General features: G+C 47.8%; 1 protein-coding gene across 1 annotated transcript; it reads right to left on the bottom strand.

The window, feature by feature from the left end:
* Window positions 1-652: 652 nt before the first annotated feature.
* LOC149342966 (uncharacterized) lies at window positions 653-12,033 on the bottom strand. Its single transcript, XM_089545526.1, has 3 exons — window positions 11,507-12,033; window positions 5,780-6,133; window positions 653-3,866 (listed from the first exon to the last, which is right to left on the bottom strand). Exons 1-3 carry the CDS (start codon window positions 11,874-11,876, stop codon window positions 3,607-3,609), a joined length of 984 nt encoding a protein of 327 aa, XP_089401652.1. The 5' UTR covers window positions 11,877-12,033; the 3' UTR covers window positions 653-3,606.
* Window positions 12,034-18,069: the final 6,036 nt, after the last annotated feature.

Raw genomic sequence — 18,069 nt, 5'->3', positions numbered from 1 at the left:
AGGAACTGCTCAGTTGGGTGTTTCGCAGCCCCGTTTTGGTGTCTCGGTGCTCACATGCATGCTTGGCCTTCTTCCACTTGCAGTCTTCAATTCGATTGCGTTCCGCCCGGCACACTTCACAGACTCCAGGCTTAGACTAATACACTTGTCGAGCTTCACGATGCAGAAGCAGCCGTTGTTGCTGCAGTGTGTTACTTTCACAATCCTGTGCAGAATCCACAGCAGACCAACTTCTAAACACATCACGTAAACGCTGGGCAACAACTGCTTGGAAATTTCCCGGCAGGTTTTCTGGGCCAAGCTATCCTGTACTATGCTGCGCGCACTCCCCTCTCTCCCTCTGCGCCAAGTCAGACCAGGCACCAGCGTCTGTGCAACCTCCTTTCCCACTAGGCACCCATCTCTCCTCCAGCAGATCATGGTCTGCGCAGTAGCTGAGGCAAGCAGCAGGGATGGCACCTGCAATAGCTTCAGCTAAATGACTAAACCAAAGCTATAACAGCTTGTGCTGTAAAAGGTCTTCCTATCCCTGCACATTCGTCTTGAAGGCTGTGTTACTGTGCTTGTACAAGGACTGTAGCTGCCCCACAGTTTGCTACAATCATTGATAACTAAGCTTTCATCTGCCAGAAGACAACACACGACACGCACATTGCAGAGGCTCATTTTATGGCTCAACAGTATGCAGTCCATGGACATGGTATATACAGAGCGTAGCATGTAAAGTGTTTGGTGACAAGTGAGTAGTAGTTACTTGAGAACTTTAATAAAGCTCTACACCTTTAGCTAAAATCAGTCAAGATGCTTTTCCATAAGGCAACACTTTGCAAAACAGCACACACTCCTTGCAAGGAACAAGAAAGGCTGCACTGCAGGCGTAAGGCATAACTCTCTCATTCATCAAACACTCGCAAGGAAACACACCAAAAGAACGCAATGACAAAGCATTTAACCCCCAAGCGGACACTTTTTTTTTTTTTTTGAAAGTGGCGGTCATCCAGAACAAATGCTGCAGTCTGTTGGCAAACCAAAAAAATTCTTTCGACAAGCTCAACTTGTCTTAAACCTGGCGCAGTCTCATCAGGAGCCAGAGATGATAGTCTGCTTACGACAAGCCAGGGTTGTCCAAGTCCGCTAGGTGGTTAAAAGCAAATTTTCTTTCCAACAAATGTACTGAACAATGCTTTCCCAGCATTGGCTAAGGCTAACATGAGATGCAGCTATTTTTCTACGTAATGCATCTATCATATTTATCTGAGTATACGTCGAGCTCATCCAAAAGCTCCTCCTTGCCCAGCGACTGAGCAAGTCCTCCGTGTTATGGCTAAACATCCACCTCTAGTGGCAAAACAGTCATTCTATTCAAGCACAATCAGCTACTGGGTGTTAGGGCAACACAAATGAATGAGTGCACAATTTTTGTGCGCCCCAGCACAGCCTACTTGGCTACGTACATCTGAACAACCACTTTCGATCAAACTATAAAGCTTTCTGCTTTGTACATTTGTGACCGCCCTGCATTCAAAATAAACACAGTAACAGGAGGCGCAACATCAGCACATGTCACACAGGTCCCTTTCCTGGTTTCATAACACTTAGCGAAGCGGATTTTGCATCAAGCGTTACTACACTGCTGCTATGCGATACATAATGGAGATCACAGACAGGCAAGCCGTGGGCCCTTTGAACATAAATGCAAGCCTAACAATACTTGTTCATGGCATGGCAAAAGCAAAAGAAACACAACAAAGGCTTGTACCACCTGGCAAAAGTAACCAGTTCAAGACTACAAGCTGATTCAAGACACACAAAAAAGCTGTCTTGATCGAAAAAACTCTTAAAAGATTAAAAATGTACTCCCCAGTTACAGTGATGTCACTGGCAGAAGAGAGAAATGCAATAAAGGCTCATAACCCCTGGCAAAAGTAACCAGTTCACGACTAAAAGTTGATACCTGTCAAGACACACAAAAAAGCTGTTTTGATCAAGAAAACTTGCAAAGATTAAAAGCGGACTTGCACTCAAAAACGCACTGCTTGGGCACAATGCCACTTTTGAAGTGGCATCACATCATGAAAAAGGATGTCAGATCTTGATTTATCCTTTTAATTTCAACCTACTTTGGCTGGACTAGATTCCCCCCTTCTAAAACCACCCACAGTATGGCTGACAAGAATTTCGTGCCCGAAAAAAAAAAATCCACACACGTTACGATTCATCTTGCAAAGGGACAGACACTAAGGACAACTCCATACAATTTTTGTTCACAGTAAAAATAGATTCTCTGGCTTTTTCTGGCTATGGTGATCTTATTCTGCCAGGCTCTAGCAAAAGGTGCGTTTATTGCCAACAAAATCGGATTTAGCAATTTTCTCGCCTACCGATTCAAACTCGTGACATCAAGATTGAAATGTACACCATGATCACCGTCTGGAAGTGAATGGCGGCATAGCCTAGAGTCGGATATAACTCAAGATCAAAGCAGCAAATGTCCCCTCTTTGAAAGGAGAAACGACTTTATCGGCAGACGCGGTCTTTTGTTGAGATGCAGGTTTATACAATCTGTATTTCACGACCACCATTCGCACCTACGGCCATCTTCTTTGGCTAAAGCGGTGGCATGAAACATTACTGCACGTTGACAAGCACCACGCTATGATGTGCAAGTTTCTCCCTCAATGACTCACTGGTTGCAATTTATGGTCCCTTGTGTGGACACCTGTCATCACCCGCCGATGTGAACACGCCGTAACGTATACAATTACCCGTATCTAAAACACTACTGTCATTATAAATAGTTAAACCAACAAATCTAAGCAGTACAAGCTTCCCACTCACTCGTGCAATAGCAGTTAATTACTGCCAAACGTGGCACTTCCACGCCTGTTTTCAAAATCTTGTATGAAGGTCATTGGACACCAGACATATATGTAAGGTGACTTGCTGCTCGCAAAGTCTGTATGTGCTATGCGAGAATTATACCACAATCTTGGACAGGCAGGAAGGAACAGATACAACGCAGGCAATGGGCCAGTAAAAAGGTGCCTGCTTTGTATGCACACAGAAGGCGCGGGGTTTGAATCCCGGTGGCCTGGTCTAGTGGCAGAGCATCATAAGAAATCTACTGGATTTCTTTGTAAGGTAAAGTGAGCCCAAGCTGATGCTCGGCTGCCCCAAAGCTTGCACTTGGGAAAGAGGCCACCTTGTCTCCCAGTTCAATCCCCTGCGTCACCCTGTCACTGATGCATTTTGCTTGTCGGCCAAATTAGATTTGTCCCGCATGGTACATACGATAACTAACCTTTCTGACAACAGTAACAGCCTAGTGGTGCACCTCTTATACTGGCAGGCCACCAGTTCTGCGCAATGTGCATGTTCTGAAAGCAATGTCCCCTTAAGCTTTCTTTCGGGGCTTAAATGCTTTAAAGAGGTGCCACTTGGACTCTGACCAAACTATTCACCACCTATGTTGTATCCGCTCCTTCCTTAATATCCATCCCAGCATCCTACAACATATGTACAACTTTACAGTCCTTGCGAAACAAAAAAATTAAAAGTTAAAATAAGAAGACTGTTTCAGGCAACCGGCCAACTCAGTCACTCAATTCAATCAACGGACACAATCCGTGAGCGCAATTCGTAGGTACGACCAGGCAACACCATGCTCTGACGGTTCAGCTGTCTTTGGATGCGACGTGCCAGCTCCAGGTCCTCTTCGAGGTACGAAAGTGAATTGCTGTCGCCATGTTCACTCGTCTGAGTCTCCTGCTGCCGAGTCTCAAAAAGCACCGTCTGAACGCTTCGTGAACAGTGCCTGACATCATCTCCACGAGGGGGCGTTGTCTGTACATTCTCCGTGGTGCCACCTGCAATGGCAGAGGTTGTACATACTTTCACTTCTCCGTGCATAAGCATGGTATCGGACAGAGTGAGCAGCCTCAATACTAGCCATTTACACAAGACAGTTCCACACTATACAGGTACGTGCCAATCTAGGCCAAACTCATATTGACAAAGCAAATGGAAAGCATCCTGCAATAAGCCATGTGCCCAAAGAAGCGCTTACTATCCACTTACTTAGGAAGAAATGGGCTTGGACAGGGCATGTAATGTGAAGGCAAGATAACCGCTGGTCCTTAAGGGTAACGGAGTGGATTCCAAGAGAACACAAGCGTAGCAGGGGGCGGCAGAAAGTTAGGAGATTAAGAAATGTGCGGGGATACAGCGGCCGCAACTGGCAAAGGACAGGGTTTAATTAGAGAGACATGGGAGAGGCCTTTGCCCTGCATTGGGCATAGTCAAGCTGATGATGATGATGGTGATACTTTAAAATCCGTCAACCTTTCATTCTCGCAACTGATGGCCTACCCATAACTTGCGACAGTGATGCCACAAGTTTTCGTGCAAGTGAGGGCAGGTTGGAATGTTTAGTTGCGGGGCTTCTTCGATCACGTGCACAAGATATAGTCTGCACTTCCAACAAGGTCAATCGCCATCACCACAGGGCTCGTATGTAATTTTTTTAGACCTGAGTGACTGTCTCAACAAATGTGAACTCTCAAATGTTTTAAAATAAAGCAAACATTTAAAGCAAGACAATTCTAGAATGCGTCCAAAGGACCTCAAGCACGCTGCACTCGCACCATTCCCCTTCCTCCGCCACTGATTGTAGAAGCAAGATAAAAAGGGTGATGACGAGACGCAGTGAGGCACTACACAGCTTAATGACTGTGTCGCAAAGTCCATTAATACAGTCCAAGGCACCTCGCCATGTGAAACACAGAAGAGTTTAAAAACGAGCCAGCAAAAATGCCTTCGTCAGGCACAGCTATCAGAAGCAAACTGCCATCAAATTTGCTCCAAGCATAAGGTTTCAGTAAGTGGGCTAAAATAAGATATTTTAATGGTCCCTCTCTATTCAATATACACACACTCAATAGGCAATCCCTAGAGAGAAGAAAAGAATAAAAAATGAAACATCAGGGCCCATATTCTAACTCTGATTGCTCGAGGGATTGATCCCTTGAAGCGTTCACCAAACAGCTGAAGCAGTGGAAGTGGACGTGCTGCTCAGCTTCACTGCAAAGAGTCATTCGTCCAGTTGTGGAGATAGTGAGGTGCCCATCGCTGCCGAAATGCCGATTGTTCAGTGGCCCAACTTCTTGGTGCACAGTGTCCAACAATACAGATGGGGTTAGTGTCGAGTGTTGGCGATGCAGCAGTTCTGCAGAATCGCTTCTTGTGCCTAAGTAATTTAAAGGGATTTGTCTTGTGCCAAGCGTACAAGACAAGTTAGCAGCGCTGCGGCACCGCACGTTCACAGTTCCAGGAGGAGCCCAGTGCAAGGGATGACACGTGCGTGGTCGTACCGAGTGCCGAAGGCAGTTATCGTCCCAGCGTAGCGTACCATGTGAGCAAAATTATGCACACGTTAAGCAATTCTTTTGGATTACTTTATTTTCCCCGAATTACCGGCTGCCAAGTTGGGGGTGCGGCCCTTTCATGAGTATATATGGTACTCTTGACTTCTGCATGAGAATCTCTCCATCAACACAGTCCGACTACATGAATAATCTTAACACAGTCATTTTGTCTGGTTCATACTACGTACAGTTGCACATAGCATAACTAAGCTTATATGTACACAACTCTACAAAATCTAGTCACTAAAGTGGTTTTTTTTTCTTGCTTCTGAAAGTTCGCAAACTTTCATGGACAAGGCAGGTAAAAGAAAAGATTGTTTGCATCATATGCTGCAAGGAGATTTGTAAAAACTCACCGTTTGTTGGCCTGTCCTCTGGTGCCACGAAGGAGGACGCACTGTCCTCGTCGTCATTGCCATCTGGCATGAGCAGGGACCCAACCAGCGGCACAGCGGCCAGCACAGCAGGGGTGTCTCCAAACACACCCCAGAGGCAGGCCAAGCGCAGGTCCCGCCGCTCCTGCCTCCGCCGCTCCTGCAGAATGCGCTCTTCTTCCGAAGCCAGCTGCTGAGCCAGGGCCTCGCCAGCCTGGGCTTCTTGCTCACGCTCCTGGCGCCACTCGGCCTCGGCACGCTGCCGCTGCTCTTCGTACTCGCGGCGGATCTCGCCGGGTGCCGAAATTGACCGCAGCAACGTTGGCTGTGGTGTGCCTGCAACCAGAGTCACTGGTCTGTCTTAACTGTCCCTCAGCAGCAGAGCATTCCATGTAGCTTTGCTTCAAGCACTACCAAATAGGAACAGTGCATGCACAAAGAACAACTTGCAAGTCTTGCACACTTCATAATTCAATAGAGGAATGTTGGAGGCTGGCATGTGGCAGATACATGTGTCAGTACTGACAGCAGGAATGCACACTGCAACTCACTCCGAATAAAAAGGTAATTTCATGACAAAACAATTTTTTTATTATTATTATTATTATTATTATTATTATTATTATTATTATTATTATTATTATTATTATTATTATTATTATAGAAAGATGCAGTTGCAGCAGCAGTTTCCTTAGCTTTAACCTAGCTTTCCCTTCTTGCCAGTAACTTGATGGTTCAGCAATCATAGAAGGGAAAGTAATGCACTGCAGAAAAAAAAACAAAGGTATGAAAAAATCTAAAAACAAAAATGATACTTGGACAAGAACAGGTATAACGGATGCATGAGGTAGTATTCCATGAAGCTATGTTAGCTCCCACAGTGTAGAGATTAATTAAGTGCATTTATAATGCTTGATCAGATGCTGGTAACTATTTCCAGTCATGGCCTGGTTAGGAAAAATGATGCTAGATACTGCACACTCAAGCTGAAGTAAAGAGCGCCAATCTTCTTGGTCATGGCAAGTATTACTTTTTCAACACAAAGTAGAAGGGCAGAATGAAATGGTCGCGTACAGGAAATAGCAACACATACCGTATTTACTCGAATCTAGGCCGGCTTCGAGCACGCTTGTGCCGCTGCAATTCTAAGCCGGCACTCGAAAGTTGAAAGTCAAATAAAAAAAATTCAATCGAATATAAACCAGCCACATAAAAAAATATAATGACAGCAGGTACAGCAAGCGAGCGGCATTTATTTTCACGAACCTGATCCCGCTCACTCGTCCTCATCATTGCTGACCTCTTTATCACTGTCCTCTTTGTACAGTGCACAATCTTCTGTGCCATCAAGTGCAGGTACAAGCCGACCTAAGGGTTTCATTACTAGTGCTTTTGAAAGAACTATGGCATAAAACAAGGCATCCAACCCTATAGTTTTTAAAAACCAGAGTCAAGTAAAATTATGTTCCAACGCAATTCTGCACATAAAAAAAAAGTGACAATGCCAATTCTGTTGGTTAAATTCTGTAAGCTTACTGCCAGTACAAAGACAAGGTAGCAAAGGAAAAGTATTGAAAAAGGAAAATGTCAGACAGCACATCAGTCCTAAGTTTATATTCTGCTTTGCTATATTACTATACTGATGGTAACTGATGAGTGCCCATCCCTATATCTGTATAAAAGCTTCAAAACTAAGGTTTAGTCTTCTGTAATCATCTATTTAGGTGCAAAAAGTTTGATAAATGCACGTCTAACTGCCAGCAAATATGTTTCAACACCTTGTGCACAGTGAGGAATTTCCCCACTGGAAACTGTTGTCACTAATGGCAGAATGCCATTTCTCAAGCACATACAAAATGACAAATATCAAGACATCGATGCACTCACAGGCGATAAAGCATTGCTTTATTTTGCACCATGCAAAGGACATTCGAATAAAAGTTGTGCTAGATACATGATGCTAGACCTCTTAAAAATAAACGAGTACAAATTGAAGTTAACCTATCTTAACCGGTAGCTTACTGCATTCTGAGGACAAATATGTCACCTCCAATGAAAATGGAGCTTTTGCAAGCTATAAAAAAGGCGAAAACTAAAATCCAGGTGTCGCCATGACTGGAAATTTCACAGATAAACTGCAGTGCATCAAATCAGCATTTTGAGCACGGATCCCAGCAGCTCGGCCATTCACTTTACAATGGTAATCAAGTCCTCTTCGGTGTAGACGCCACAAGTTAAAGGTGCACTAAACAGAAATCGCCTTTTTACCACGGGAACTCGATCTACACTGTCCGAGCATACTCAGAAACTGCATATTATTATCCTGTGTGGCCGGTTTCCCTATTAAATCAAATTAAACGTCCCCGCTCCCGCCTTTTTTTTTTTAACTCACCTCCGAAAAGAGGAGGAGGAGGAATAAATAAACTGGTTTTTGATGAAAGGAAATGGCGCAGTGTCTACCTCACATATCTCGGTGGACACCTTATTCAGAGGCTGTCCAGATGAGTTACTCGCCCAGCTGAGGAACAAATACATCAATCCGCAGAACCCTACTCTGCTCCCAGACTATGTGGGTCCTGACAACCCTTCTCTCAGCGCCCTGATCACAGTAGCAGAGGTCCGGGCTGCACTAGCTAAATTATGTCCGGGCTCAGCAGCTGGCCCAGACAGCATTAATAACAAGATTCTCCGTAACCTCGACGACCGCTCTATTCATGCGCTCACAGCCTACATGCAGCAATGCTGGGACTCCGGCGTTCTCCCAAAGGAATGGAAACATGCAAAAATCATTCTTATCCGCAAGCCAGGTAAACCCTCAAGCCTGGACAGCCTCCGTCCGATCTCACTCATGTCCTGAGTGGGTAAGGCCATGGAGCACGTTATATTGACGCGGCTCTCGACATACACAGAAGATTGTGATCTCTTCCCGCCAAGCATGATCGGCTTTCGGCCCCATCTATCCACGTGTGATGTTATGCCCCAACTCAAAACTTCTGGAAGACTCGAGACACTCAGATCATCCTGGGCCTCGACATCGCTAAAGCTTTTGACAACGTTCAACACACTGCTATTCTGTCCAACCTCCAGAATCTGCAGATGGGCGAAACTTTGTACAACTATATCCATGCTTTCCTTACGGATCGCACTGCCACGCTCGTTGCCGGTCCCCACTACCTCGAGGATATCTCCCTGGGCAACAAGAGCACGTCGCAGGGCTCCGTCCTCTCTCCGCTACTTTTCAACGTCACTATGATGGGCCTTCCGGCTCGGCTCGCCCGCCACGAGGGTTTTCATCATAGCATTTAGGCGGATGACGTCACCATCTGGATGACTGGTGGCAGCGACGGACACATTGAAGAGACTCTCCAGGATGCAATCAACACAGTTGAAGACTACTTATCCGACAAAGGACTTAAGTGCTCAGCAGCAAAATCTGAGCTCTTCTTTGTGCGTTATCCCAGCACTTGGAAACATCCCACATCTCCGAATATCCGCCTCACTATTAACAACCTTCCCATGCCTACGGTCGACACCATCCGAATTCTTGGCCTCCACCTCCAAGCAAATGGAGCCAACACCAACACAATACAATGCTTGCATCGATACACACAGCAGACAGCCCGTCTCATACGGCGCATTGCCAACAAGCGGGCAGGCATGATGGAGGCCAATCTCCATCTCTTTCAAGCATTTGTCGTAAGTCGTATTGCTTACACTGCTCCATATTTACGTCTCATGCGCACGGAGAAGCACTGCCTGGATTGCCTTATCCGCAGCGGCGTCAAAACAGCCCTTGGCGTTCCTCTCTCTACTCCCAACGACAAGTTCCTCGCCCTTGGTGTCTCCAACACGGTTGACGAGCTCATTGAGGCAGCCCTCCTAGCCCAGCGCCAACGCCTCTCACTAACTTCCGCAGGCCGCTCTATCCTTGAACAACTTCGTATCGCTCCCCTCCGTCCGCCATCCTCGGTGATCAATCTCCCATCTGCCATCAGGGCCAACATCAAGACTCTCCCTCTCCCCCGCAACATGCATCCAACTCATCATCGAGATCGCAGAGAAGCTCGGGCCGTGTCACTCCAGCAGTGATATGCTGGCTGACTTGACGTACTTTACACAAACGCGGCAGACCATCCTACTCGGACTGCTGCAACAGCGGTTGCCACAGATGAGAACATTACTCTTCATGCCTCCTGCTCCGTACACACTGCACATATCACTACAGCAGAGGAAGTAGCTATTGCTCTCGCGCTCTCCATTTCTAAAGCTAAAGTAGTCATAAGTGACTCACAGCGCGCCATTCTTAATTTTACTCATGGACGTATTTCAGTCGAAGCGTTTCACGTACTCATATCCTGACCCTCCTGATATGGGCTCCAGCCCACATAGGCCTCAAGGGTAATGAGGGAGCACATGAGCTAGCTCGAGGGCTCACTTTCCGAGCAGCTTATCATCCCGCTCCCAACATGCCCGCCTTGGTCAGGAAGGTCACCATAATCACTTCACGCAACCTGCTCCAACACTATTGTGTTTCTCGCCAACTCTATCCAGGTCCGCACCAAGAACTTACAAAGACAGAGGCCATCATATGGCGCCAACTCCAGACGGACACTTTCCCCAATCCCAAAAGATTCCATAATATATTTCCTGAACGGTATATGCTGATGTGTAAACACTGCAATATCCCAGCAGACCTCCTTCATATGGCCTGGACTTGCCCACGACAACACATGCCAACACCCACACAACATACCTGGGAGGCTCGTCTACGCAGCTCTACCCTAGACGACCAACGAGCGCTCATCGGACTCACTCTAGAAGCTGCCAGATTCCAAGAAGTCTTGGCCGACCCCTAGATCGGGGCCTTCGGCCCCTTGACTGTTTTAATAAATGTTTACCAACCAACCAAAATCGATGGACACCTGAACCGCGCTGTAAAGGAAGAAAGGAAGGTGGGAGTGAAAGAAGAAAGAGAGAAAGAGGTGCTGTAGTGGACGAGAAGATCAGGAACGACACGAGCGGTAGCCCAACTTCATACTCTGATGAGCCTCTTACAGCTCCTTCAGCTTAAGATCCCGGACAATGAAGTATTCAGCTCGCCTCTGCTACTTGAATACTTTCTTTGCGCCTTATAACAGGCATGCACGTTCATATGGCGGCGGCGTCGTTTGGATGGATAACAGCACCCTTTTCACGCAAAACTCCAATTGAGGAAGAAAGATGGGACCTAAGTCCATAAAACGTAACCGCCGAACAAGGCGAGCAGGTGGCTTGGACCGCTGCCAACAACATGGCTCGCACGTTATAACACGTCTGTGAACGAACTCGTCGCCGACACGGGATATCTCGAAAGGGAACCCTTGCGCTGGCTATCGTCTCACAAGGCAGATTCGGTAGTATCGGGCCGCGCTGGTCGGGTGCCTAAAACAGGCCCAAAATCACTCAAACCACAGTGCAAATAACGAGCTCCTACGTCCGAAACCGCAGCGCAGAACTGCCGCTATTCGCCGTTGGCCTCACACTGACAGAAGCCGTTTGTGATCCAGGAAAATATGCAGTGTTCAAGGAAAATACGCAGAACTGAGGCATACCGCGACCCATTGTTTTGGTAAACCACAGCAACTTTCGTACGCGCTGACAATACCCATTTAGCTCCCCGACAGCGAAAAAGAAGCACACGCGTCAGGCAGGCCCGTGTTTCCACACTACCTGCTCGGCTATCCTCTCCACTGAGCCTCTTCGCGACTTGGGCCGGGAAACGTCTCTTGATGAGCTCCCAGCGCCTGCGGTTCACCAGGGTACCCTCGCGGGCCGCGCGCCGAGCCCATGATGCGATCCGCATGCGGCACATGGGGCACTCCTTGTTGGCCATGAGCACAGTGCTGGTGAAGCACGACTTGCAAACCTCGTGAGCACACGGCATAGTCACAGGCTCGACGACAAGGCTCAGGCACACCGGGCAAGTAACGTCCGACACCGACAGCGAGTCGTCGCTGCCATCACTGCTACCGCCGCCGCTTTCAGGCGACGACAACGACGAAAACCGCCGCTTACGCCGCTTACGCCGCTGAGGAGCCATTCAGACCGGGTCTCGCAATGCAGCCGCGAATGCTACGACTCACAGCGTATGCCACACCGTGATTTAAAATACTGGCGTTATAAGATAAACAACGGTCAGCATTTGCCGCGGGAAATCAGCCGTTGCTATTGCGTGCTAGGCCAAACAGCAATGTATTAAAACTACGGTTAGTGGGAAAAGCGGCAGCTAGTCGCATTGGCGGCGTGATCCCGAAAGTGTTGATTTCCGACAGGAGCGCTGCTGTGCTATTTCCGAGCAGACGTCGCTACACTCCGCTAGAGTGTACCCCTTCTCACAAAAGGAAATTCGGAAGTTCTTTATAAATATTTTAAATAAGGCCACTGGCGCGCTCGCATATGAGAGCAAGAAATCAAAATACCTTCTGCACGCAACACGCGAGAAATTTTGAAACACCGAAGCGTGCTTCATAATATTTTGGCCGGACCTAGCTGTGCTTCTATGGTCGCGATTCTTGTAGTTTGTGGCAGAGGCAAGCATTCGAAAAATCCCGAATTTGTTCAGGTTTCTCATCAATACCGACTTTATTTTGTAAGGTAATTACCATGGGCAGGAAAAACTATTAGAAACGCTATGCACCCATGGTCATGGGCGCAAAACAGAGTACCCCGGCTTATCGCACGTTATCACATTGCGGAGCGCCCGAAGACGACGCTCAAACAGTTTCGAAAGCATCAGTGGTTTGTTCGAGACTGTTGTGTCCGAGGTCCATGCGGACTTATCACGCATGGCCAAGGAACCAAATGCTAGCGGGGCAGTAGAATCTCATGGACTCTAGTCCCGGTTTTTATCATCGGTGCAAAGCACATGAGTGAATAGGTGCATACTCGTGTGCACCTTTTCTTTTCTAAAAAAAAAAAAACGCGAGGAAATATTAACCAGGAAATATTAGAGAGGTTCTGAGCATGGCCCTAGGCCTCCAGTGGGAAATAGCCTGCGCGCCACCTGACCACTTTCTACACAAAGTGCCTCACGCGATGGCTGTCTCTTGTTCCACTGTCTACATCTAAGCGAAATGCGTGCGCGCCCTTTTTGTCTCCGCGCTGTGGCGCGTCGGTTGGTAGAAGGCGTCAGCACATAACCCATATATTGAAAGAAATTACCCAGATATCAGTCTGAGTAGGAGAAGATGACACTATGATAACTGAAAGCTGCTCCTTGAAACATTAAAAAAACTTTGCTTTGACTGCGAGGCAATGCGCGCGACGTTCCCACGTGGGAGACCTAAGGCTCCGTCGGCGAAAGCTCTGCAGGACTATGAATAATGTGGTTACCGACCAAATTGCTCTTCAAACTTAGTTATGAATAGTATTTGGGTTTCCGAAGCTCGGTTTCAACCGAAAAAAGATATCGCATCCTTAGTTCACGGGGAGATACCGCTGGATTAGGTAACGCGCAGTTACATGGCGTAGGTATACTGTTCCATTACCTTTCATGCCTTGGGGCACGGTGCTTGCCGTTTGGCTTGGGTGCCAAACGGCCTTTCCCACGCAGCCGGAAAAGAGCTAGATAAGTGGGTTGTAACCGGTTGGGTGGAAGGTGTCGATCCTCTGGGACCGAAATGGACGAAGCCTTAGAGGAGATGTATGAAGAGGAACTGGACGAAGATACACTCAACGCATGATTATATGCAACGACAGTGTATGTGATGAAAAACTGGCACATACGCGGAAAAAGTAGCAGCAACGTTGCTTCTAATGCTGTTTAAGGTAAACATTCTCGTATTTTTTTTTTTTTTCTGGCGGATCGGTATGTTTGTGTTGAAAGGGGAGAGGAGGGACACCATTTTTAATCGCCGATATCTTCGGTGCTAATGAATCCTTCAATTTTTTTTTTCTGTGCGGCGAAATACCGATCACTCGAGCGCTTTACCCAACCTCCATAACTAACATTTTATGGTCCTTTTAATTGTAATGAGATTATTCTGTTCATAGTGCACTGGTAACAATACACATCATTTTGCGTTGCGCCGCCACCACTGCAGCGGGCGGCATGTCGCTGCAAGAAACACGTCATGGGAATTGTATCATGGGTGCAATGTATTCTTGCTTCCAGGTTACAGATAAGGCTATCTATTGAATTTATATATCAGTATATAGAACAAGTTCGCGGTCTTCGAGTTCGATAGAAAATCTGTAGAATCAGCTCTGGACAACCCCCGTGCCGGAAACTCGAATGTTCTAAATTCGCGAATATCGAATCAAATATCCCACTCAATTCGCTGATTGAATCAAATAGCGCATATTCAAAATTATTCGAAGCGAATCGAATACAATCCCAAGTTCTTGAATTTTCAAAGTCCAAATCAGGCACGCCGTATAGTTTGACTGCCGTTTCTGAAACAAGTCGCACAGCATATGCTGCCACCATATCGGTCTTCACGACCAGCACCGTGACGCGGTCCATTCCGATGGCGGCGGATGATGCTCACACATCACATCCAAGAGTGGGTCATGCGGCAGGGTTCAGCCATGGCCATGGCTCATACCCTTCAAGCGGAATATCCACAGAGGAGCAGTGGGAGACCGCGCTGCGTAGCTCGGACCCGTGGCAGCAAAAGTTGCTCACAGAGAGCTGACGGTCGCCGAGATCCATGAGATCAAGGCCACCAAGCGACAGTAGCCCGCCTGCGCCAGAAGAGAGTTCCTCTTCAAAGACTCTATAAATAAAGTTAATTCACTCTCTCTCTCTCGTACCTGTCTTCCCTCTCATCACCTATCGCCATCACGGAGCGAGGTCAGTGAGGGACGAAGTCGGCAATTTTGGGCTATTTCGTGATAAATGGAGGGTGGGATAGTTCTGGGAGAGGATTGCGGGATTTAGGAAAGCATGCGTTTGAAGCTACGTGCATGATATATATGGACCTCTCGGCCGGTGGGTGAAGGCGTCGGTCAAGACGGCAATTTTGGGATATTTCGTGTCACACGTACGCTTTCCCAAATTCTGCAGATCGCTTCCATATCTATCCCACCCTGTACTCTCCCAACGGCAGATTCTGCGTTGGACACGCTGCCCTATCCCACATCATGTAGGCCTGCCCTCCCTCTTATTTGCTACCGGGGAGCAGTGGGAGACCGCGCTGCGCAGCTCGGTGCAGGGCCTTCAGGCTCGGCTCGTCCAACGGGATGACCGGGTCAAGGCGCATAAGCTTCTGGACATCCGGCGGGGTTGTTCTGCTGCGTTATGAGGGGCTCCGCCCCTCCCACTCATGCAGCTAATAAAGTTAACTGTCTGTCTATCTCATCACCTGAGATGTAGCGCTAGCCCGCTGTCGTAGTCAGTAGCAAAAGATGTGGTCGATTTATGGGAGTTCAACGTCCCAAAGCGACTCAGGCTTTGAGGGACGCCGTAGTGGAGGGCTCCAGAAATTTAGACCACCTGTGGTTCTTTAACGTGCACTGACATCTCACAGTACACGGGCGTCTAGAATTTCGGCTCCATCGAAATTCGACCGCCGCTGCCGGGATCAAAGCCGCGAGTCTTACGGCCGGGTCAGCAGCCGACCGCCATAACCATCGATCGAGCCACCGCGAATGCTTAGTTACAGTGCTCTAGAAGCATAGTAGCAAAAGATAATTTTCCGAGGCACATGCAACGATGATTGCAGAATTGATACACCGAAATCGTGCTACTTGCATCATATGGAAGATTACCGTTGTGTCTTTCGATGTCTATGCAACTTTAACATCAATTATAACGCCGCCGCTAGCTCTTCGCTGTTTCGCGCGAATAAGCAGCCAACAAACGTGTGAATATACATTTCGTATTCGATTAGGTTCTTTAATTATTTGATTCGTGTTCAATTCGGTTTTTAGCGAGGTTATTTGTTTTCGATGCAGTACCGATCGAAGCTAGATTCGTATTCGATCCGGTTTCGAAGAAGTACTATTTGCACATCCTTAGAGGTTTAAACGACTGGCAAAACGGATTGAATGAGTCTGGCCACATGTATCAGGGATTCTTGGCAACATTATAAATGCGTGAAAAGAATAAATCTTTGATGCTGCTAGCATACTTGGGGCTGCAGTAACACACCTCTCATAAACCCGTAGTGATGCAATAAAACGTGGCTTCAAGCAGTGCTCAAGGAGGCACTGCTTCAGGTTTCGGCTTGAGTTCTTTGACGCTTTTCACAGTAACAACTGTCCGACCATTTCGTTTTAATACCAGCACTATAGTAGCCCTACAAGTAATTTGATATAACAGCGTTACAACGCACACCTGCAACATTGAAAACCACTGTTCAAAACCAGCGCCTCCACTATCTTGCTGGCGGCCCTGGCGGCCGAAGGCCAAAGCGGCCAACGCTGCACGGAACATTTATTGTATGTGCTAGTGCGATATTGATACACTTATTTTCTTTGTACGATATAATAATTTTTAGCGCTTACCACAACAGCACATTTGCCACGAGCGTCCGTGCTGACTCGCTGCAAGCATCTCAACACTGGGCATCTTCGATTAACCGCGCTCGGGCAGCCCGCTGGCGGCCCGCAAGTTCGTCTCTGACAGGAAAACGCATCATGGTCACGTGGGATGGCGGCCACCGGAACCAGGTAGCCGGCAATCACGGCGGCAAACAAGTCGCGGATCACGGAGGGCAGATGCTCTCTAGCTTCGCGTTCTGCGTCCTACGCACGCGTACGGTAAAAATAGGCTGCTTGGTATCGAAAACAACGACTTGCAGTTATTGAGGGGGGCTGCGTGCCACAGACTGCAGAACATGCAGCTGATCAAGCTCGCACTCGTATTCATCGGCAACGACAACGCGAGCGTGTGCCTCCGGTGCACTGTGTAAGCTTCAAGAAATCCTCAAAAGCATGCGATGAGCAATCGCAATCTAACGTGTTTCAGTCGACACCACATAGGACGGAAAAACTGCCCGTGCGTTGTTTATCAAACGACAAGCCGTACTCTCGGATTATTGCGTGTTTGCTTACTACGCAGTAAGTATATATGACTGGTATGACCGCCGACGATCGACCCTGGTGGACTCTGCCTTGGTCGTTGCGATTTTTACGCTCGTAACCTGCTTCCTGTAAGATGTAAGCAGAAAAGAATCGGGATACGTTCGTTCAACTGTAGTCTGTCGGCCGCCGGCTTTTGCTGCGGGCAAGGAACGCATAATCTCGGCAAAAGCGCATATCAGCTTGTTGAATGTCCACCTAGAACAAGCGGGTGCACTGTATAAATTTAGCAGCTTTATAGCCCAGAGAACTGGCACTGGAATGAAAGGCGCTACAATAAAGCACAGCGTGTCGGCGCCTCACGTTCCGCGTGTGTTTGCATGACGATCAGCGGAATTGAGCTCATTTTTATCTCTTTTTTTTTTAAATGAGCCAAACGTGAGGAGGTGCATGCCTGCGGTACTTCTCAGATATTTTGAGCATATGTGGCAGAAGGCCCGAGCATGAAGCTGTACAACAGTTGGCGACGACAGAATTAGCATTTGGTCGGCGCGACAATTCTGTGTGAACATACCTACATATGCCCGCAGAGATGTCTCGAGCAATGTGCTCGTAAGGGCTTTTAATAAAGGACGTGTTTCAGTCAAGCGTTTTTCAAAGCATATCCACTTTTGCACAGCGCCAAACGCAATGAAGACCATACGCTCCCGTATCGCGCTCAACCAACACTTCGTAAAACACGTTCAGCACATGTATGCGCGCGTATGAACGCGTACTCAGAACTGGAATCCGGCTGCTCTCGTGAAACACCATCGCAATATCAGCCGGGCGCACGAAAATAACAGCCGAAATATTTTGTGAATCAGAAGTATGCGATCGTAATATGAAGCGAGCAATTGTGCTTGAGAGGTGGTGAGACGATCGAAATATGATCGCGCATACGCACGCAAAACATATCAATAAACAGCGAGAACTACCGCAAAAGGTGCCATTGCAGGCGACACAGTCGATATGCACCGTGGCCTAGTCGAAACAAGCGCCTGCATCGCGCAAAACATCGCATGAAGAACCGCGGTCCTTCTAGTCCATATAAAAATGGCCGCGCGAGCTTCCCGCTACCAAACACCTCTCTGTCGTCTGCTAGCTGCCCGAGCGCTGCCAGCGCAAAATCGTCCTGGCGAGTCTGGCCGCCGGCTGGCAGCCCGAAACCGCCCAGCCAGAGAAAAACGAACGCGTTCCGGGCAGCCACCGGAAGTGGGCGGAGCAAC

This window comes from Amblyomma mixtum, chromosome 5 (assembly GCF_055824585.1).
Source record: "Amblyomma mixtum isolate Tamu chromosome 5, ASM5582458v1, whole genome shotgun sequence".
Taxonomy (NCBI): domain Eukaryota; kingdom Metazoa; phylum Arthropoda; class Arachnida; order Ixodida; family Ixodidae; genus Amblyomma; species Amblyomma mixtum.
The sequence above is the reverse complement of the archived record's forward strand: the minus strand, read 5'-3'. Positions and strand labels throughout refer to the sequence as shown.

Coding starts and splice junctions, on each gene's coding strand:
- LOC149342966 (XM_089545526.1), bottom strand. CDS start 11,876: ATGGCTCCTCAGCGGCGTAAGCGGCGTAAGCGGCGGTTTTCGTCGTTG. Junction 6,134..11,506: donor TGGAGAGGATAGCCGAGCAG/GTAGTGTGGAAA, acceptor CTCTGGTTGCAG/GCACACCACAGCCAACGTTG. Junction 3,867..5,779: donor AGAGGACAGGCCAACAAACG/GTGAGTTTTTAC, acceptor CTGCCATTGCAG/GTGGCACCACGGAGAATGTA.